The 22,636-nt window shown below is 45.1% G+C and overlaps 2 protein-coding genes, 1 long non-coding RNA gene and 1 pseudogene across 4 annotated transcripts; 2 read left to right on the forward strand and 2 right to left on the reverse strand.

The window, feature by feature from the left end:
- The first annotated feature begins 5,554 nt into the window (after positions 1-5,554).
- LOC133907887 (transcription factor MYBS3-like) lies at positions 5,555-8,402 on the forward strand. The gene is made up of 3 exons (XM_062349988.1): positions 5,555-6,120; positions 7,188-7,396; positions 7,674-8,402. Exons 1-3 carry the CDS (start codon positions 5,847-5,849, stop codon positions 8,139-8,141), a joined length of 951 nt encoding a protein of 316 aa, XP_062205972.1. The 5' UTR covers positions 5,555-5,846; the 3' UTR covers positions 8,142-8,402.
- Positions 8,403-9,112: 710 nt separating this feature from the next.
- LOC133907889 (hexose carrier protein HEX6-like) lies at positions 9,113-12,010 on the reverse strand (annotated as a pseudogene).
- On the forward strand, positions 11,752-19,390 carry LOC133907890 (uncharacterized). 2 transcript variants are annotated; one of them, XR_009908047.1, is made up of 3 exons: positions 11,752-11,876; positions 18,270-18,441; positions 19,022-19,390. It is a non-coding gene; the product is annotated as an uncharacterized LOC133907890 (long non-coding RNA). The 2 variants fall into 2 exon arrangements; XR_009908048.1 differs by lacking the exon at positions 11,752-11,876 and having other exon boundaries at positions 18,439-18,569.
- LOC133907888 (hexose carrier protein HEX6-like) lies at positions 18,925-22,107 on the reverse strand. The gene is made up of 3 exons (XM_062349989.1): positions 21,855-22,107; positions 21,115-21,434; positions 18,925-20,148 (listed from the first exon to the last, which is right to left on the reverse strand). Exons 1-3 carry the CDS (start codon positions 21,994-21,996, stop codon positions 19,054-19,056), a joined length of 1,557 nt encoding a protein of 518 aa, XP_062205973.1. The 5' UTR covers positions 21,997-22,107; the 3' UTR covers positions 18,925-19,053.
- Between the last annotated feature and the right edge of the window lie 529 nt (positions 22,108-22,636).

Genomic DNA, 22,636 nt, shown 5'->3' on the forward strand with positions numbered 1-22,636 from the left:
CCCGAAGGTCCCACCGAAGTGCTCGGGAGAGAGTGCTCGGGGCTGCACGTGGCAGCCCCCGAGGACTCGGTGCCCCGAAGGTCCCACCGAAGTGCTCGGGAGAGAGTGCTCGGGGCTGCACGTGGCAGCCCCCGAGGACTCGGTGCCCCGAAGGTTCGCGCAAGATCATTCAACGACCCGAAGGGTCCCGTCGTCAGGGTGTCATCCAGTCAAAGGCCCAATGCCGCATTTAATAGGCACGCGCGGTCTGACATCCTGACATCCTGACATTCTCAGCTGCCCACGCCCCAGTGTCAGACCCTGCCATGCACTAGCAGGGGGCCGTGGGTCCATTAAATGCACGGGTCCCGTCCCGTTTCATCCAGGTGCCTCGGGATAACGTTGCCAGAATCGAAGCGCTCCGCCTGCCACCCTGCCCTGGCAGAAGAACAAGACAGGGTGGGCGCACTGGGCACCTCTGAGGCTGACCGGTGGGCCCCTTTTAGGGCGCCCCGAGGCTTCCGCAGCGGCTGGTGGTCGAATGCGCGTCGCATTTCTCCACCGCCCCTGTCACTTCGCCAAGATGAAATGATTACGCCTTTCTCCGTGGCACCTTGGCATTCGCGTCCCCTCTTTCCCATTCAGGATATATTGAGGTCGGCGCGCCTATAAAAGGAAAGGATGGAGAACACTAAAAGGAGAGAGCAAGAGCCCCCGACCACCAGACAACCAACAATCTCCGACGAACCAGGCCAAAGATAGATCGACGGACACTCGAACCAGCTCAAGTTAAGTTAGAACATAAGAGCCTCAAGCTCTTTGTAAACAGTTCTCCCTTTAGAACCAGATACCTCCTTGAAGAATCTCCTTCAAGGATAAATATAGCACTCATACAGGAGTAGGGAGTTACGCCTCCGTGCGGCCCGAACCTGTCTAACACCCGGCGTACCCCCTTTTTTCTTGCATTAGGGTGATCGTCTCCCACTAGCCATCGCATTTATTTCTGTTCCTGCTTTTTTCCCAAACAAGCTTTCCCAGGATCATCCCTCCGGCCGAATCTCTAAAAAGGGGTCTCTCGGGATCCCTGCGATAGGAGTTCACTCTCCGACAGCATTGTATATGGATAAGATATATCTTACATCTGCTTAACAACTTTGGATATTGCGGATCCAAATTTATGGGATCCGATACTCCCAGAGATCACGAAAACATATACCAGGAAGGTTTCGATCAGATTATCTGACTCGAGTATGACTAGTATCTGAGCTGAATTCAGCTGCTTTGTTTTGATCGACAAGATGAATGACTCTCTATCAACTATGGCTAGGACTAAGACGGTGTCATGACTCATTTATAAGGTAGGGACCCTGACCCCAGAAAGAGAGAGGCAGACACATCTCGATGTAAGACATTCCAAGATCCTAGCAATCAGAGATACTCGACAGCTTCAATCCTAGATTAGTCTAGATCTAATCCTTTATTATAATAGGTCTAGTCACATTACTTTTACTTGAGATAATCCATATACAATAGCATATACACAGGACGTAGGGTATTACTCCAAACGTAGATCCGAACTTGTCTATATCGCGTGTCTTTACTGCTCGATCTCTGATCACGAAGGTACCCCTGTTTAATTACGGATATATTGTCGAATACAAATCTTCGACAATAAGGTATTCTATTTTTAGTGAATTGATTCTCTACCTTAAGAAAAAGAGTCACTTATAATATCATAACTTTAGATGTTTTTAGACTGTTAGATGTGAGATGAAATAACCAGATTTATCGTTACAGTATACGTGATATAGTACTAAATAATAAAATAATAAGTAGGATCAAAAGAATTTATTAAGAGAACCAGAGAAAAAAAATCAAATTATATATTACTTATATTTATATTCTATAGAAGTATTTCTACATATTCGGAGATAGATATTTTCTATATCCATATCTATTTCTAGGAAACCAGATTTGAATATATTCATATTCGTATTTGAGAAACGAATTTAAATATATCCATATACGTGTCCGTCTATCAATCAAATACAATTTTTTCTTACCATATTTATATTTAGTCGAATCCAAATATCGGATAATACAAATATCTACTATACATTTTATAAACGGGAAGCACTGTAGCAGAGATGGCCGGCGGGAGCCCGGGCTTCCCCGTGGCCTCGCATCCTCGGGCCGGTCGGCCGCCATCTTCCAATTCATGGTAAAAGAGAAACTCTAAGAACCATGTCAGTACTACCACTGATTTTCCAACCTCCGATATAGCGGTAGTGCTTGGAAAATAGAAAGTTATGGCACCAAGCTGTTGCTTCTCGTGCCTTTTGAATTTTGATACATTTTCAGGCTACCAATCTACCACCTATCAGCAGTGGAGGCAGTTTAAAAAGGCAATTTGATTATGTATACAAACTGTTGGCTGTGACACAAAAAGTCCTCTATTATCATCATTTCCGGCGAGGTTGCATTGACTTGACATGGCCAAAAAAAATATTGCTCTGGCTCAAATATTTAAGAGGTATTTTCTTGAGTAAAAAAAAGGGAAAAGTATAGGATCGAAAGGATATTCCTACACTCCAAAAGCTAGTTAATGTGGGACTATTTCAACAGAAAATGTTGGACGAGAAGTTACATTCAACGTACCATTACAATCTCCAGTCCTTTCTTTTTCATCCTTAATTCAGTGGTTTACCGTGTATCGAAGGCAAAGATGCATGACGACTTGGTGATCATCTCAGGACAAATTTGTGTACCTTTTTCTAAGTTATCTAGTTGGTCAACTCGACTCGAGGGAGGCTATTTTAATAGCTCTGAGAAGACAACATTTTTGGCTTAGATTTTTTTTTCTTTTTTTTTTCAGAACGGGGCATTCCCGAATTTCATTACCGCAAATCAATGAAATTACAAGTAGTTTAACCATCGCGCACTCCATGTACAGCAAAAGGATATAAACCTGGCGATCGAACTATCACAGGCCCCAACGCAGTACCTAGGACTGCCAGCTAAACGTTTCTTACAAACGGGGCGCCATCGCAACCATCAGCGAAATTACAACTACGTCGGGCACAATACCAAAAGCACACGACCGGTTATCAGACAGCACAGTAGCAGATTACTCAGAAAACAGCTACAAGAGCAAACATCTCTCCGGAAGATCGCCGCGGCAGCACGTTAGTTACTGACAGTAGCACCGGCAGGGGCATAAGTCTGGATCAGATCCTTAGCAGTTGCGGTTGCATCACCATCTTCCTTCTTGGGGTGGAAATAGAGGGCCGTTTCCTGAAGAGCTTTCGCTCCAGTCTCCAGCGCTTGCTTTTCTCAATAACGAATGAAAGAGCAAGCACAACAGATAATCTTAGTAGGGGATCGAACATATTTCTTGTCAAAGACCACTCTGTTCCTTATTTTCCAAATGGCCCAAACAAAAACAGCTAACCCAATCATATAAAGGTTTTTACAATCAAGAAGGAAGTAGTTGACCCAAACAAAGTACTGATCAAAACTCTCAGGCCTGCATTTTGCCCCAATGACCACTCCGATTAGGCTCCAAACATACTTTGTCATGGTGCACTAAAAAATAAGTGATTAATACTTTCTTGCTGACAACAGAACATACATTTTAGATCCCCTTTCTATTTTCTTCTAATGAGGTTGTCTTCGATAAAAATAGCATTTTGATGTATCAACCATATAAAGATTTTTATTTTCAATGGAATCTTAGCTTTCCAGATTACATCATGATGCAAACCAACCTGGTTTCGGCAAAGGTGGTTGTAAAAAGACTTCACCAAAAAAATTTCCACGGGACAAGACAGTAGTCATTAAAACATCTTTCAACATTTTTGGCTTAGATAAGATGTACTTGCTTGCTTCCTGGTTGAAGTAATTTGATAATACGGCACGCTCTGTTTAGAGCGACTGTAACGTCGGTTTCAGAAGTGAACAAATATTTTTATCTTGGTGATCTCTCATGGGCGGATTCCTTCTGACTTGCAGGTTACTTCAGAGTTGAGGCTGGATGATCATTATCTGTTCCTGAAAATATAACGTCAACATGTTACATGTTTCACGTCAGGACTTGACCCTCTTTTTTCGTAATGATCCATTCATCAGGACGTCTAGAGTGGAGACTGGAGAGTACTTGAATACCAGTATAGTCACTTGCCTCTCATGATCTTATCAAATCCTAAAATGGAGCATGACCATGACTCATCAGATGGGAGTCTTGTTGTTCATGATGTAGTCCCTCCGGTTATAATTACATATCGTTTTGAAAAATGTTTGATCAAAATTTTAAAATTTTAATTAATAATAGTTTTTAAAATATATAGTTTGGAAATCTTAAAATCATGTGTAGATTTATTTTGATTTTTTCTCATAATATTATAAATTCAATGGATTTTATAAATATATTCTAATAGAAAAAAAGTCAAAGCTATACATTAAAGATTATATTTTATCTAAAATGGTATGTGACCAGAGGGGTAGCTTCCTTCCTGGACATTTTTTTGGCCCTTTTTGAGACGGTAGCTTGCTGGTTAATGGCTATGTTGTGCGTGCGGCCACAAAACAGTCTACACGGGATCACGCGTTGTTTGATGCTTGCAAGTTGCAAATGCAGCCTCATGTAGTCATGTGGTATAACTCCGCGTGGTTTAACTAGTCTCCTCATCGTTCATGTTTTTGTCGGTACATGTCATGTCAATGATTTAGTCACCGATATAATATCCGGTGGTCACCCATTCGCCTAAATTTCTAACCTACATTTTATGTTTACTTATGTAGCTACGTAACAAACACTTCACTCCTTCCAGATCTTTCAAAAGTTATTGGAATTTTGACTCCAAGAACGTTTATGTGGCTACAGGGTTTGCACTATTCTTTTCTATAGGGTAAGTTCATACGTTTTTTTAACATACTTACAAAAGGTCAGGCATCTAATTTTGTGAATGGTTCTTCAAGCCTCGGCTTAGAGGGAGGTCGTGGGAGCTAAGGGCAAATCAGCGATGGTAGTGGGCGCGAGGGTAAGCGCACGAAGGGCGTCACACATAGTAAGAAGAACAGAGTAGAGTTGGACTGGTCAGAAGAAGAAAAGATGATGAGTCTTGGATTTTAATCGTATGGTGAAAATTGCTCGACTAAAGGTAACGTTGATTTTAGACGGTTGAAATATAGCAACACCTTTATTGTTAACAAAGGGTATGACTACTTACACCATGTATTAAACAATTAAATTAGGATTTTTTGGAGAAAACATGTAGTTGTACACACCATATTTTTGGAACATAGGAACCTTACAGAAACCATGACGCACTACAGGAACTCGTGCTTCTCAGTGAGCGACGCCCTACCAATACTTGTTTAAGAACCAGAAGAAAAATATAGCGAGTTTCTTCAACAGATGAGAAAAGCGAAAACAGACGACTAATTGCTCACCACACACAGGAAATGGAAGTGTGGATGGGAGGATCGGAGGACCCGGCCGGTGTGACCAAAACGAAGACGAAACGAGAGGAGGTGAGAGCAGCGAGGGCGCGGGCCGCAAGTAACCCTTCCTTCAACGGATCAAAGGAAGGCAGGCGCGCGGCCCCACAAGCCGAAGCCCGCCCACGTATATCCCCGCGGGAATATCCGCCACGTGGACGGCCCACGCTCGCCGACCACTTTAACCAATCACCCCTCCCCCCCCGGTCTCGTCTCCCCTCTCATCTCACCACCACCACCACGGCCGCCGCCGCCGCTACGACGCCCTGCCTCACCTCCCTTCTCCTCTCACCACCGCCACCACTACCACTACCACGCCGCAGCTGCGAGCAGGCGAACCCTAGCCAGTGGCGCGAGGCGGCGGGGGGATGACGCGGCGGTGCTCGCACTGCAGCCACAATGGGCACAACTCGCGGACGTGCCCCAACCGCGGGGTCAGGATCTTCGGGGTGCGGCTCACCGACGGCTCAGCCATCCGCAAGAGCGCCAGCATGGGGAATCTCTCCCTCCTCTCCGCTGGATCCACCAGCGGCGGCGCGTCACCGGCCGACGGGCCCGACGCCGCCCTCGCCGACGGCGGCGGCTACGCCTCCGACGACTTCGTTCAGGGGTCGTCCTCCGCCAGCCGCGAGCGCAAGAAGGGTGAGCTAGTGCCCGATCTCCACCCCTCCCCTCTAGTCGATCATCCGACCCGCTACCAGCTGATGCGGAAACCCTAGATAGTTAGATCCTCCCAGTCCCAGCTACCTCCAAGCTTTTCCGTTCGTTTACCAGGTGCTTTTTTCTTAGATGTACCTGCTGCTTACTGATTAGGTATCGTGTAAGTTAGAGAAATAGATACATGGTATTAGTTCCTTACAAGGGTAGTCCAGCTGCAAGAAGCATTTAATGGCACAACCGCACTACTAGTACAATTATAGTTTGTACTAATGGATGGATTTGGTACTTGAGTTGATACATGTGGCACCCGAATTGGATCAATGATTGGTACAAAGAAGACCTATGGAGGCCCTGTACTGTTTGATTGGATCATGAGGATGTTTGAGAAGCTCAGCACCGGAATTTTTTTAAGAATAATAAGGGGTATGGATTGTTCTGGGCGGTGATATCAGTTGATTTGGGAAAAATTTGTCCTTGATCGGTAACTCTGAAAGTCCATATAGGGCTACGCATTCAGGAAGGATGCCGCTGTGTATTTATAAGAGGTCTGGTGTAATACAGTGCCAAATTCCCATTGACCACACTTGATAATGAAACAAGTTGTTTCAGAAGTTCTGAGCAAAACCAAATGATTGATTAATGAGTACGGATGGTATGCAAAGCTTGTCTGTCTCTATGTTGATTAGTACTGCTAATTCTTATGAGATTTTGCAAGAAAGTGACAGCTAATTCTTGGTTCAAACTTGGTGGTGGGTGGTAGGTGTTTTTAATTTTCAAGTCAAGTGGCAGTCATCATCTTCAGATTATGCCAATCTTTGTTAGCTCTGTTCTGATTCCAGAATGTTTTGGGTAATCCTTAATTTGGTGACGGTACACTCCTTATATGTTTCGATTAGTAACATAGTGGTGTGCTAACATTTTCAGTACTTCGTTAATATGGCTGCGTTTGTCGATTTCTATTCACTCGCTTCTTGTAGCTTCACATTTTACTGCATGGCTGCATTCTACACTTAAATGTGTCATGTTGCTGATTACCATTGCTTTGACAGGTGTTCCTTGGACTGAAGAAGAACACAGGAGGTTTTTGCTTGGATTACAAAAGCTTGGCAAAGGTGATTGGCGAGGAATCTCTCGTAATTTTGTGGTATCAAGAACACCTACTCAAGTAGCAAGCCATGCTCAAAAATATTTTATACGTCAATCAAATATGAGCAGAAGGAAGAGGAGGTCTAGCCTTTTTGACATGGTGCCTGATGAGGTAACTTGCTTGATCTTATCATTGATTATTACACAAATATTGCATACGATGCCTGGTTTTGTACTTATATCTGTGTTGTAACTACACAATTGCTCATTTTTGTGGTAATAGATATTATATTATTGATGCTAGTGTAGTTTTTTTGGAACTAATTCTGTAGCTTATTTATTGCATGAGCAGTTATGGACACTGTTCACGTTCAGAATCTCATTAGGTAGTTCTTACCTCGTGCTTTGCATATAATTTGAAACTGAACTGTGTTCTGTTTGTTTTACAGTCCATGGACCTTCCACCCCTTCCTGTAAGTCAAGAACCAGATGCCCCAGTATTAAATCAACCACCACTACCACCACCCAGGGAGGATGAGGTAGAATCGATGGAGTCAGATACTTCTGCTGTTGCAGAGAGTTCCGCAGCTTCTGCTGCCATACCAAAGAATTTGCAGCCGAGCTATCCGGTGATTGTTCCAGCTTGTTTCTCACCATTCTTGCAATTCTCAGTTCCGTTCTGGCCAAATCAGAAAGATGGAGATGATCTGCGACAAGAAACACATGAGATTGTCAAGCCTGTTCCAGTTCATTCAAAGAATCCAATTAATGTTGATGAGCTTGTAGGCATGTCAAAGCTAAGCATAGGGGAACCCAAACAAGAGACAGTATCAACTTCGCTTTCGTTGAATCTGCTAGGAGGTCAAAATAGACAATCAGCTTTCCATGCAAATCCCCAAACAAGGGCTCAGGCCTGATCCTCTTCAGCACCCAAACTGCATTTAGATGGAATCCCTGGCAAAATAAGCTTTGCCTTCTTGTTTTTAAAATTTAAGATTAACCGTGCTTGGTAGCTTGTATCATGTGCTGTAAGTTATGCTATGTATGAATGTATCTGCTGTTTGTTTGGCACGCATGATATGACACTCTATGTTAACAAAGTCATTAATGTTAGTGCTGATCTTCATGGTTGTAATGTTGTAAACTTTTTGTAAAAAAAAAGTATTCGTTCATTTCAAGTGCTCTCAGTTTCTATATGCTGAAGACCTTGCCGGTGAATCACTGTCTTCAACTTTGCCTGAACTTTTGGTGTCAGCAATGCAACTACGATGTCATACTGCAGGAGTTGGTTATTCTTGCTGCGTGTTTTATCATACTTTTTAATCCAGCATTAATGCTTGTGTGCTGCATGTTCACCATATTACTGGGAAGTTGAGTCAATCCGGTTTGTGTATTTGTGCCCGGCACAAATAGATTAATTCTTCTCGTGCAACATGCTATAGTATATTCTTTGGGATTCTCTTAGGTTAGACCTTTCAATCCTGGTGGTCTCACTTGCATTCTGCACCAAGTGTTACATGTGTTGTTGGTAACCGTAGTGGCAAGTGACCAGTCACTTTCAGATTATCTTGGTCATCCAAGCACAGGACACCATGTCACTTTTATATCTTTATCAAAAGTCTATAGCTTTGTGCGCGTTGCCAGCTGCGAAAAGTTCATCATGTACCAAGAATCAAAGACTGTTTCACCAGCAAGATCAGTTCCGTCTGCAACAGGCATGTTATCTACCGATTGTCAATTATGATTTAAAATCTCTTTTTCTCTGAACCGACGTGAGTGTATCAGTAGCATATGCTTGTCATTGTGTTGATCAAGAATCTCACGATCATCAGCATGTTGGCTATTTTTTTCCTTTTTATAGCTGAACATGAATTAAATGGCACGGGTGTTTCAACATTCTTGTTATATATTCTTGATTCTTACCATTTGGATTGGCCATTTATAGGAACTGACAACGACACCAGAATAGTCCGTTACTACAGTTACATACAGTTCTACACTTTCATCTGCTAATCACAATCCTATACACTCCAGTTCAGAAAGCACTACAAGGCTAGGAGCTTGGCATAGCTATTTACCCTGCTTGTTTCTTCTCCTCTTCCTCCCCTACAACCATCTTCCAGAACCAATGCCGCCTCCAGATCTGCTCCATCTGCTCCATGGGCAGCTTCTTTGTCTCCGGCAGGAACAGATAAACAAAGAGCGTCATCAAGCAAATCCACCCGCCGAAGACGAAGAACGTCGCGGACTTGATGCGACAAAGGATCGCAAGAAACGTCTGGCCGATCACAAATGTCATCAAGAAAGTCACAGCAACCACAATGCTCTGCCCTGCTGATCTGATCTCCAGCGGACAAACCTCAGCCGGGACCAAGAATGTAAGAGGCCCCCATGACGATCCATAGCCTGCAACAAACACACACACTGCGATCAATACTAGATATGCATACTCCTTGTCCATGTCCCCATGGTCCTTGAACTTTGCAGCTAGGATTGCACCGACGGTGAACTGCGACAAAATCATCTGGACACCGCCGACGAGGAAGAGCTTCCTGCGCCCAAACCTGTCGACCACCATCATTGCTATGATGTTCGCAAATGTTGCGCAAAGGCGTGTGACCACCGCGGAGAGGAGGGATGCACTCTCCTTGAGTCCAATTGTCCTGAACATGACCGGAGCATAAAAGTTAACCACATTGATCCCGGTGACCTGATTGAAGAAAGGGATTAGGAGTGCAATCACAAGCTGTGGCCTGTACTTCCTCTTGAATATGTTTCTTAATGGATACCGGGTTGTCCTTGAGATGTTGCTAGCAGAGACCAAGTCATCAAGCTCTTTCTGGACTGAGATTGTCCACGCAGCTTCTGGAGCAGAACCCTTGCCTTTTCAGAGTCGCCGTCACGTTGGATTATGAAACTTGGTGTCTCTGGGAGGAAGATTGCACCGATGGTTAGGAATGCAGCAGGGACTGCAGCCATGGACAGGGATATCCTCCATCCCCATCCCGCAGTAATTTTCACGACAAAATAGTTGAGGATGTTTGCAAAGAGAATGCCAAGGCTGATGCAAAGCTCAAAGCCATTGCTGATTGCCCCACGGTATTGTGGTGGCGCCGTTTCCGACAGGTACAATGGGATTGACTGCAAATGTTATTTTCATTGCAAAATATTAGTACAGTTTCGACTGTCCTCCAAGGAAAAAAGGGGCTATTATTCTGAAAGAGATGCATCTAGTGCAGTCTGCAAGTCTAGGAATATACACTCTTTAGAAACTAGAACAACGATCTAAGTTCGTTCTGGCCAAAAAGACGAACACACGATTTGTCAGGTAATGTTGTCAGGTAATTGGTCAATGCGACAATCCATCCACATATAAAGGCACTTGAAATTCCTTGGAAGACAAACATGCCATGTTTCATGAAGTTGCTGTGCTTATTTCTCGAACCATATACTATGATTTATATAAATCAAAATTTTGTTACTTAAATTGTGCGTGGTTGATCAAGAGCGTACCTTGATTTCCTTCAAGTCAAGTATTTACACATGTATGCTAAAATGTACTGCACAAATGATATCTGATTTCTTGAACCACATATATGCCATACTGCATACTAATTCAAATATAAAATCCCATCTAAAAAATCCAAATATAAGGTTACATGATTAATGAATCCCAGACCTATTCCAAACATAGTAATTCCATAAAAAATGTTCTACACATGTCTGACAAGAAAAAAAAAAAACATAGCACTAATGGTTTCTGGTCTTTTTAACTGCAAATATGACACACTGCATACAATTCAAAGATTACTATGTATTTCGCTTAAAAAAGATATAAGTATGCAGCGGGAGTTACCTGGTTAGTAAATCCCAGGCCTATTCCAAGTAGAATCCGGTTAAGGAGCAGCATGGACAAATTGATGGCCGCGCCACCGAACACTGAGCCTACGATGAAGACAGTGCCGCCGATCAGCATTGACGACCGGCGGCCAAATCTCCTTGTGACCGACGAGGCAACCAGAGTTGCGACGAGGCCAGCAATGTAGAGGGACGACGTGAACAGTGTGAGGAGCTCGCTGTCGAACTGGCAGTAGTGGCTCACTTTGCTGTCCTGCTTCCGGCGGTACACCTCCGGGAAGAACCTCTTCAGAAAGGAGTTCATTGAGGTAACACCACCTATGATTCACACACACAAAGGACAAGAACTTTCAGGAAAATTTAGGATCCTCGCATAGACTTGAGGACATTGTCAAACGTTCACCAATTCTACTGTTTCATAAAAAAAATGAATCAGTTGGGTTACATGAGGTATATATTGGCTATAGACATAGCCTTGTGTAAAAGACAGTCTCGTCCTTCAGATGATGAGATTGACCTAGGTTGACAAAGGGTAAAATAGTCACCCACGCATCGGCATCATCAATCCCGGCCCAATCTCCCGTATCCTCCCGCTTACTAATGGCGCACAACCGAATTGCGTACAGATACACACGATGGAAGTGGTAACCGGGACGAACCGGAGATGCCGAGGTCGTAGCCGAAGAGGACGCCGCCGCTGCAGGCGACGACGCAGCACAGCGCCACGAACGGCGTCACTCGGCCGCCGTACTCCGCCCCTCCGGGTGCCGGAGCCGCATCCGCGATCGCCATCGGTGAGTCTCCCGTCTCTTGCTCGAGCTCCTATACTCCTTACTCCTAGTCTCCGGCAGGGTGCAGCTAGCGTGAGTTTTTTTTATCGGTAGAAGGCTTGAAGCGTCGTACTGGCACTAGTAGCAGTCTTTAGCGCCTGTTTTGGTAGTGGCAAGTGATTATACCGGAAGTAATTTTGTAGTTAAAATAGTTTTTAAGTGTTTTTTATAATAAATTTATAGAGAAAATAATTCCGTGAGAAAAATAAAAAAGAAAAAGCTGATTTTTTTATCTTTTAACATATAGTTTATTTAAAAAATCACTCTAAAAACTAAAAGCTATCATTTAAATAGAGCTCTTACATATTTTATTCTAAGAGCTAATATGAGAACTCTAACAAATAAACTAATTATTCTCACGGGTGCTGACGTATGCGCATTCGTCTAGTGCGCTGGCCACGAGTACACTATGGCCGAGTGACCTCGATGAGTTTGAAGATTTGAGGTAATGCAGTCTTGTGAGTTCATAGTCAAATCGTTTGAGTAATTGTCATTATTGGAGGTTATGTATACTAAGCAGGCCCCACTTCTCCTTTTTTTTTTTAGGGGAAAGGACGTATTCTTGTCACTCGACGCTCACCATCGTTTGAAATTTAATAAAACCCACTGTAATCACCTACCTTTTCAGATTGCCGCTTACGCGTTACTTTCGTGTACGTTGCGGCCAATAAGTGAAGTTTACCTTGCAAATACCCCCCTCCCCCTTCCCATGATGCACTTGAGCGCTGTTTGCCTGTTTCTCGTGATGTTCACTATCTTCGTTTCTTGTTTAAATTATTTAAATATTTATTTATTTATTTATTTTAATGATATGAATGGTTTTGGTACTTGTAATACACGATTTGAGGATCCCTAAATTTCACTAAAATTGTCCATCGTAGGTAATGAAAATCACTAACATTGTTAAAAATGAAGCAAATACTTGAATATGTGGAATCGTACCTGTCGGTGAAATGGGATCGGGGGTCCCCGAGTCCAGAGGCCAGGACAACGCAGTGCCACGTGGCGTCATACCTCGGGGATCGCCTCCCAGGGAGGTCCCCGAGGGCCCGAGGAAGACAAGTTCCGGAGAGAGGGTGCTCGAGGCCACGGACAGTTGGACCCCGAGTACCCGAGTTCCCCGAGGACCCGAGAACCAGTTCCGGGAAGCAGTGCTCGGGGCCAAAAACAGTGGCCCCCGAGTACCCGAGTTCCCCGAGGACCCGAGAACCAGTTCCGGGAAGCAGTGCTCGGGGCCAAAAATAGCGGCCCCCGAGTACTTGGAGTTCCCCGAAGCTCCAAGAAGAACCAGTTCCGGGAAGGAGTGCTCGGGGCCAAGAACCGTGGCCCCCGAGTACTCGGAGTTGCCCGAGGACACGACATGAACAGTTCCGGGAAAGGGTGCTCGGGGTCATGAACAGTGGTCCCCGAGTACCCGAGTTCCCCGAGAAGATAGTTCCGGGAGGAGGAGTGCTCGGGGCTAGGAACAGTGGCCCTCGAGTACCCGAGTTCCTCGAGGACCCAAGGTGAACAGTCCCGGGAAGAGGGTGCTCGGGCGTGGCCCTCGAGTACCCGCAGTTCCCCGAAGACGTTAGAAGCCCCTTGCCGCTGGACCCCACAAGGGCTCAGCGGTGAGGTATCAATCGGTGGGAGGCTCGATGCTGCATTCAACAGGGAACATGGCCTGTCACTTCCAATCACCCCCACGCCTATCGTCAGTCCCTACCACCGCCTGGCAGGAAGGCGTGGGGACATTTAATGCGACGGGTCCCATCGTCCGTCACCCTGCGCGGCTTGGAGATATCATCGCTGGGCGAGGCTTATCGCCTGCCCCCCTATTGTGTCAAACCCACTCTGACCGAGCGGATGTGCGGGGCTGCTCGGTGGCTCCCTGGCGGGCCCCCTCCCCTGCGCCTGCTAAAGTTGGGACGTGAAGGCCGACGGGATAGCCCAAGGGGTGCACTCTAACCCCTGTAATATCATACTATAGACATATGATGGTTGTTCTTCATTTATGGTTTACGAGAACTTGTGCCCCAATTCTGGGCACGCCAAGCCTCCCCCGGTTGTATCAGAGGGGGAACACTTCATCAGGAGAAGCTCGGAGGCTAGGAAGGAAAAAGGGCAAAGAAGGCTGAGTTGACGATAGAAGCTCAGAGAAGAATCAAGCTAGGTGAAGGTGAACAAGCTCAGAGAGTCCGGCACTTGAAGACCCGGGCTCAAGATAGGTAGAACACCAACACCTTGTAACATAGACCAGCTCTAGAGAGTTGGAGATACAGAGCAGGGCATTCCAAGAGCCCTGATAATACAATACACCACATAGGAGTATGGTTTTACGCCTCTGCGCGGCCCGAACCTGTATAAAATCCCCCTTGTCCACCAGCCCGACTAGATCTCATACGCACGCGCGTCCACTCTGCGCCACGAGGCGGATTCAGAATCATCCCCCGGTCGAATCTCAAAAGGGGTCCTTCCGGATCCCCGCTCGAGAGGTTCATCCTCCGACAGTACCAAATGAGAACCAAGAAAAATATTTGAAAAGCAGGTGACTCACTGGGTTTTATGAATTTACTCTTTTTTTTAATGGAGGAGACAAGGCCCAAATTAATATAGCCCATGACTGGCCGGCTCAATTGGGCTTGAGCCTAATAAATTGGGCTAACACATCTAAAAAACCTAGGCTCGACAACATGACCAATATGAGCCTGTGTGAACTCGCTAGATCTACAAGTAACTCATTGGGTTCCACACTCAAAAAAAAAGTAGTAACTCATTGGTTGGGTGGGCTAGGGAGTCCTCTCGAGTTAAAGGAAGAGCCCCACACCTCCTCGGCGTCGTCTCACGGGTGACGCGGGTCAACCCAAACCCTAGCCCAACCTTCCCGCCCCCACATCCATCCTGCTGCCACCGCCACACCCTTCTTGGCTGCCGCTAGCGGTCGACGACGACACCAAGTGGCGTCAGGCCTCCTTCTCCTCCCTCCTTCCTCACCCTAGTATTCTTCATGTTGGCTGTCAAGATTTGCTTTATTCAGCCCTACACTATGCTCGGCCGACATGCCCGATATGCCCCTGTTACGGGTCCTGCTCCTACGGCTCATCGGTGGCCTCGCGGCGTCACCCCTCTCTTGCAGCTCGTCAGTGTTCGCTCCCATCACCTTGCTCCTGCGGTGCGTCTGCAACCACATCACGTGGCATCGCCCTACTCCGCAACCATGCCGCATTCTTCAGCTTCGTGACCACGTTCCCCGGTTCTCACAGCCGCACAACATCATTCTGCTCTGCTTCATCGATGGCCGTGTCACTTGCCACCACTGGGGTCCGTGCGGTGGCACCCTGGTTCTGCGTGGTTCATCCATTGGTGGCTAGGGTCCATGAGATCCAAGCAGTGGTGGATCTGTAATACTCGAAAATGTGCAAATTCAAAAGTTGACTACAGGACCCACGAGGGGTGCAACATTTGACCTTTTGACCCGTTGCTTAGATGGAGAATCGGAGACTGTGGATGTGCAGATCTCATTGAGATGATTTTGTTTTGCTATCTATTGTCCCGGTTGGACACTCAGTGATTCTATGACGAACCTAATGAATCTATATCGTTGGATGCAATGAAAAATAAAATAAAAAGAGAGAGGATAAGGTCAGTGGGAACGATCCCCACCCAGATCGTCTCGCCGCTTGACTGCTCCATTGCATGGCCACCGACGGTGTGCCACCGACCGGTCAAGGCCAGAGGGTGTGGAGGTTGCAACCTGGGCAGAGGGGGATGGCCAGCCAACAGCAAGAAGAAAAGTAAAGAAGAAGAAGAAGAGAATGAAGGAGGAGGGGTTTTCATGGGAAAACGTCGATCCTGTCGTCGATTCAAGTTCCTCGTTGCGAAGGCGACTTCAAATCAGTCCTTAGATGCTTATGAGTAGTTGGGAATGGTTGATTCCATTGTCCGATTAGTATTTTGGTCAACCCGTTGCATGCATTGACTTAATTTTGAATTTGAGGTCATCGGTGTTAAATTCGGCCATAAACCTAAAATGGAAGTCGTAGGTCTTGTCGTTATCTTTTTTTTTATGGTGATAGTCTTGTTCGAATCGGATAAGAGTATTAGGAGTAATAGGTAGAATAGTGTGTTGCCCGTTGTGCTTTAGCTCATGATTTTGTTTTGGTTCTTTGGTCCTCAACCTAGCTAGATGAGAATCCCGGTAGTCAAGCGGTAGATGTTTCTTCGTTGTTTTATCGCCTTGTATGCAGAGTTCCTAGGTGTAGGAGCGTGTCTCTGTTTGCTTTTGTTATTACAATGTTTTGATGTTAATTTATGCACTTGTTCAGGTGGTGCCACTTCAGGCCACAGCTAGTTCCCGCCTTTGTCATCGGTGAAGGCAAATGAATGTAGCAAATGGTTACGTTTTAACTTGTTATTTGGTTACCTCTATCTTTTAATTTACATGCTTACTAATAATTTATTAAATTAAATGTGAGCATGCGATTTACTTTCTGCCTTTTGAAGAATTGATGTTTTTCTTGGATTATGAGGTAAATGAAGTGAGACATGTCCTCTCTCTTGCAGTTGTTTATATTTCTCGAATGCGAAACATGACGTATATGTCTATGTTGGAAGTTATGTATTTCGATTATGCTTGAACTTGTTGCCTTAATATTTACTTTTCTAAAGTTATGAATCTTGAATTAAGAAGTGGAGTAAGTGAGATATGTCACTTTGCAATTGTTTCATACTATGCAATTTTTAAAGTATTATGCATATCTTGGAAATTATGTTGTTGACTATTTATAAAGCATGTCATACATATGCATCTCATGCATTGGAAGTTATGCCGTCGTTTAATGGTCACGACTATATCAATACAACACCGTATATTACCCGAGAAAGAGTACGGTACACACCATTACGTTGCTTGTGGAGTGGTAAGGGTGAAGAAGAACATGTCATGTGCATACATGTGCATTCATATAGATGTCTTTACTTTAAATGCATCGATGTCGATCTTATGCTACTAGGAAGTCTTTAATATCATTTTAGATGATATTGCTATGGTGAAGTCGTAGCTAGCGGATGATAGCATGTGGATGTTGTATCGTCAGGCTTAATTATGTTTTTTAGATATTGTTAACATGTTTTTTAGATATTATTTTTATTAAAGATGAATGTTTAATCAACTGTAGTTCAATAGCTTGTTAAAGCAATTCACTTGCTGAGATTTTGGAAATCCCACTCTTGCTATCTTTCATGTGCGCCTTGAGGTGGCGTCGAGCATGCGGGATGGGTAGCCGTGCATTGTTTGCACAATCTCCTCTTTTGTTTTATCTGTCGTGATATCTTTTTGACGATTTTTAGACCTTTTTATTGTATGGTTGACCCATCGTTGTTACTTTTGTATGATCGAGCCTCATCCCTCGCTTGCTAAGATTTATATGTTACTAGTGTGCTAATACATAAAATATTATCTATCTTTGTGTGTGTTGATGTCAGTTATATCTCTAGTTTTAGGGAAGGTGATGTCGATTTTTTCTTTAAGGTTTGGCAGCCTTGTAGGTTGGTTTTTAGTAGCACTCTAGGCTTGTGATGGTCCCCGAGGTGTTACAGGATCGCCCTCCAGCGACCTGGATACTCTCGGTTCGCTGTCGTGCCATGCCATTTGGCTTTACTTGCCGTGCTTAGCCGTGGTTTTGTGTGTCGGCTGTGGCACTGGCGCTTGCCATTGTGGTCATTGGCGTCGCAGAGCTCTTCCTAGCTTTGCACCGCTCACCCTGTTTTAGGCCGATCGGGGCCGTTTGGGCTCCTCCCCTTGCCTATTTGTCTTTTTCCCACCAAATTTGACCTGTGGGGGAGCTCAGTGGCTAGTGGTGGCCCAGTGGCGGCAGCTCCGTTGGCGACACGGCTTGGGCCATTATGTATGCGCGTGTGCGGTTCGAATGTGCGCCTAGTGGGGTGAGGGGGCTATGAACAAAGCCTAGCCCGGCTTGCTACCGATGCTGACAACGGTGATGTCTACAGTCACTGCTCCCCTTCATGTGGGTGTTGTCGTGGTGCCTCCCATCCTTAAGGGGACTCTCCGCGTAAAAACCCAGATTTGTGCTTTCGGATGGGTGACGACTTCATCTTCGATGTCTCATCCTCTTTGGAGACTTTGCCTTGGAGGTCCCTCCCTACATTTGAGCCACTAGCTTGGGTCCGGCGTTGGATAGCTTTTGCAGCGACGATGACCATGACAAATCTAATTTAGCTAGGCAGCCAGTGAGGCACTGCGGTGCTTCGAGCCTAGTTTAGCTAGGATGTTAACCTGCAGTTCTAGGAGTTTTAACCCGTTTTTTCCTAATTAATTACGTGTTTGTACGGTTTTAACCTTCTTATATGAAATGACAGTGCTGCTGCCTCTGGTAAAAAAAAGAACCGGGCCATGGACAAGGAGTTGCCGCCGACGAGACGTGGCCGGTGGCGCCGGCGGAGGGCCCGGTCGCACCTGTCCCTCCTCGTCGCGGACGTCCTCGTGCCCCTCCTCCCAGCCTCACTCCAACCTTGCTGATGTTTCTATCTGGTAAAAATTAGTCAGTTTTTTTCGAGTGCGCTCAGTTCTCCATCTGATGTTTAATGCCGATCCATCGCGCGACTTTGCTGGGACTTTGGACTCCGCCATGCAACTATGTTGTCATACTGCTGGATTTGGTTATTCTAGCAACATGTTCTATCATTCTGTTCATCCAGCATTAACGCTTGTGTGGTGCATGTTTAATATTATTCGGTTGTTTCCCCAGCAAGATCAATTCCGTCTGCAACAGGCATCTTACCTAGCGCCTGTCAGTCTTATCTTTTTCTCTGAACTGAAGTGGCTTTCTCAGTAGTATATTTTTGCCATCGTGTTGATCAATGATCTTGAATCATCTGCATATTAGCTAGTTTTTTTTCTTTTTCCAGCTGGATCTGAAATAAACGACACACATTTTTCTTCAACATTCTTGTTCTGTATTTCTTAGTTCCTACCATTTCCAATGGCCAGTTATAGGAATTGACAACCGCAACATACAAGTCACATACTATAGTTAATTTAGATAGTAACGTAGATACAATTATGCAGTTACATTTGCTAATTAAAATCCTATACTATGTTTTCTTTGCAGGTTTGATCAGATACACCCCAATTCAGAACACGCTACAAGCTCGGCAAAGCTATTTCCCCTTCTTCTGCTTGTTTCTTTTCCTCTTCCTCCCCTACAATCTTCTTCCAAAACCAGTGCCTCCTCCAGACCTGCTCCATCTGCTCCATGGGCAACTTCTTTGTCTCCGGCAGGAACAAATAAACAAACAGCGTCATCAAGCAAATCCACCCACCAAAGACGAAGAATGTCGCAGACTTGATGCGACAAAGGACCGCAAGAAATGTCTGGCCGATCACAAATGTCATCAAGAAAACTACAGCAACCACAATACTCTGCCCTGCTGATCTTATCTCCAGTGGACAAACCTCAGCAGGGACCAAGAATGTAAGAGGGCCCCATGACCATGCAAAGCCTGCAACAAACACACACATTGTGATCAGCACTAGGTATACATAGTCCTTGTCCATGTCCCCATGGTCCTTGAACTTTGCAGCCAGGATTGCGCCAACCGTGAACTGCGATAAGATCATCTGCACACCGCCCACAAGGAAAAGCTTCCTTCGCCCAAATCTGTCAACCACCATCATCGCTATGATGTTGGCAAATGTTGCACAGACGCGTGTGACGACCGAGGAGAGGAGGGATGTGCTCTCCTTGAAACCGATTGTTGTGAACAGAACCGGTGCATAGAAGTTCATCACATTGATCCCGGTGACCTGATTGAAGAAAGGGATTAGGAGTGCAATCACAAGCTGTGGCCTGTACTTCCTCTTGAATATGTTTCTGAATGGATACTGGGTTGTCCTTGAGATGTTGCTAGCAGAGACCAAGTCATCAAGCTCTTTCTGGACCGAGATTGTTCCACGCAGCTTCTGGAGCAGAACCCTTGCCTTTTCAGAGTCGCCGTCACGTTGGATTATGAAACTTGGTGTCTCTGGGAGGAAGATTGCACCAATGGTTAGGAATGCAGCAGGAACTGCAGCCATGGACAGGGATATCCTCCACCCCCATCCCGCGGTAATTTTCACGACAAAATAGTTGAGGATGTTTGCAAAGAGAATGCCGAGGCTGATGCAAAGCTCGAAACCATTATTGATTGCCCCACGGTATCGCGGTGGTGCCATTTCTGACAGGTACAATGGGATTGACTGCAAATGTAATTTCCACAGTAAGATATCAGTACATTTCTCGCTATTCTTTGGGAAAAATGCAACTATCATTAGGAAATAAGACGTGCATCTACTAAAGTCTATACGCCTAGGAATATACATTAAAACACGGGAATACAAGACCAACTGAAGTTTGGGGCATTAAGGTATCCTTTTCTGAAAAGCATGAGTAGAAGACAGTAAGATTCAGAGTTTATATTTTGAGAAAAGCATGACTAGAAGACAGTACGATTCGGGGTTTCTTCTTTGAGATGACGATTCAGAGTTCCAAAATTGCTGGGCTTTGTGGTCTCCTTTCTCTTGCACAACGCAAATTTTGTTTAAATTGCAGTATAACTTTCGCTTTCCTGCCGTGTTGTATCTTGACTTGATACAACAATTTGAAAAGAACTTTTGTTGTCTGTTGTAGACAACTTGGGAGTTGGGACAAATCACATCTATAAGAACCCTTTGTCTGTAATCACTGAGTACAAGTCAAGGAAAGACTTGACTTATCTACACAAGCGGACAAGCCTACACCTCAAGTGTGGTACTGGTTTCATAGCCACACAAGATTTTTGAACAGATGCAAGATGTGCATGCCAAAGCCAAACTGATGGGTGTTTCTGTAATATCTAGGTATTATCAATGCAGCCTCATCTCCTTGCACAAAGATATATGCTAGGCATGCCTGTCATGAACTTGCTGTACTACTGGTTTCTTTAACTACATACCATGCGTACAATTCAAAGTTATTTGTACTTAAATTGCGAGGTTGATCAAGAGACTGCCTTGGTTTCTTTCAAGTCTAAAGTATTCTACACATGTCTGACAAGGGGGGGGGGGGGGGGGGACACTGCACTAATGGTTTCTGGTTTTTTGAACTGCAAATATGACACACTGCATACAATTCAAAGATTACTATGCATTTCGCTTAAAAAGATATAAGTATGCAGCGGGAGTTACCTGGTTAGTAAATCCGAGGCCTATTCCAAGTAGAATCCGGTTAAGGAGCAGCATGGACAAATTGATGGCCGCGCCACCGAACACTGAGCCTACGATGAAGACAGTGCCGCCGATCAGCATTGACGACCGGCGGCCAAACCTCCTTGTGACGGACGACGCAACCAGAGTTGCGACGAGGCCAGCAATGTAAAGGGACGAAGTGAACAGTGTGAGGAGCTCGCTGTCGAACTGGCAGTAGTGGCTAATTTTGGTGTCCTGCTTCTGCCGGTACACCCCCGGGAAGAAGCTCATCAGGAAGGAGTCCATCGTCGTGATACCGCCTATCGCACACACGAATAGTACTATAACTTTTTGCGAAAAATTGGACTCGATACAAAGAATTGAGGACAATGTCAAACATCCACCAATTCCATGGCTCGAAGTTCTATCTTTTCCTCCATTATTTACATGCAAAAAGAAAATAGTTTTGTTACTGTTGATTATGTGTTCGGAATTCTGTTGATGGTGACGAAAGGACGGCCTGTGATAGGGATACTTTCCTCCATGCAATCTTCTCTTGCATCTAAAGGAAGAGGTCTCATCTTCTCCTCATCCTTTCAAGTGCATGCATGATTATTCTGAAATCTGTACTGCTACTGCTTACGGTCATCATCAACTTCGGCCCAAGCATCTTTCAGGCCCAATATCCCGTACAGAAAGATATGTACAGTAGACGTAGCAATCAGGACGAACTCACTTACCGGAGATACCGAGGTCGTAGCCAAAGAGGACGCCGCCGCTGCCGGCGACAACGCAGGACAGCACCACGAACGGCGTCACGCGGCCGCTGTACCCTTCCCCGCCGCCGGCGGGGGTGCCCTCCGTGAACGCCCCTACCGCCATCGATCAGTCCTCCTGCCTCTTTCTCTCTAGCTCGTATCGCCAGTTCGCCACTGCCCAGCTTGTCCCCGTGTCACTGCGATAAATAGGATATTTATTGGCCAAGGATAACACTACCGCCCGGCATTGCGCGAATAAATTGATGATTTGCCATTATAAAAATGAAAAGACTTGTTTCTGATCGTGCGGAGGTTGTTTGGACAGCACGTACGCTTCATCTATCATCCGATTCGTATCTGTCGTCGCGAATAAATTGATGATTTGCCATTATAAAAATGGTAAAGACTTATTTCCAAAGATGTGGCTGTTCGCTCTTTCATCTTATGTTCGGTGGATGTCACACCTAATTTTTAAAGAACTAATTAGATGTATTCTATATGTATATCATAATTAAATTTTTATATATATAGTGATTTTATAAGTGATAACATAACAGTGTCATTACATAACGATAAGGTTCATTACAAAAGGACTCGTAGGTCTTAAAAAAACACTATGATAAATTCCAGCGATAGCAGATCTTCCATCCATCCACATGCATTGTCCGGAGTAGCGTCAACGTACGACATGTTCTTCAGGTCGACATCTTCTTTCATTAGAACTCAGCTCCATCGACCGGGATGTCCTCGAAATCCTCAACTTC

Source organism: Phragmites australis, chromosome 24, assembly GCF_958298935.1.
Source record: "Phragmites australis chromosome 24, lpPhrAust1.1, whole genome shotgun sequence".
NCBI classification, from domain to species: domain Eukaryota; kingdom Viridiplantae; phylum Streptophyta; class Magnoliopsida; order Poales; family Poaceae; genus Phragmites; species Phragmites australis.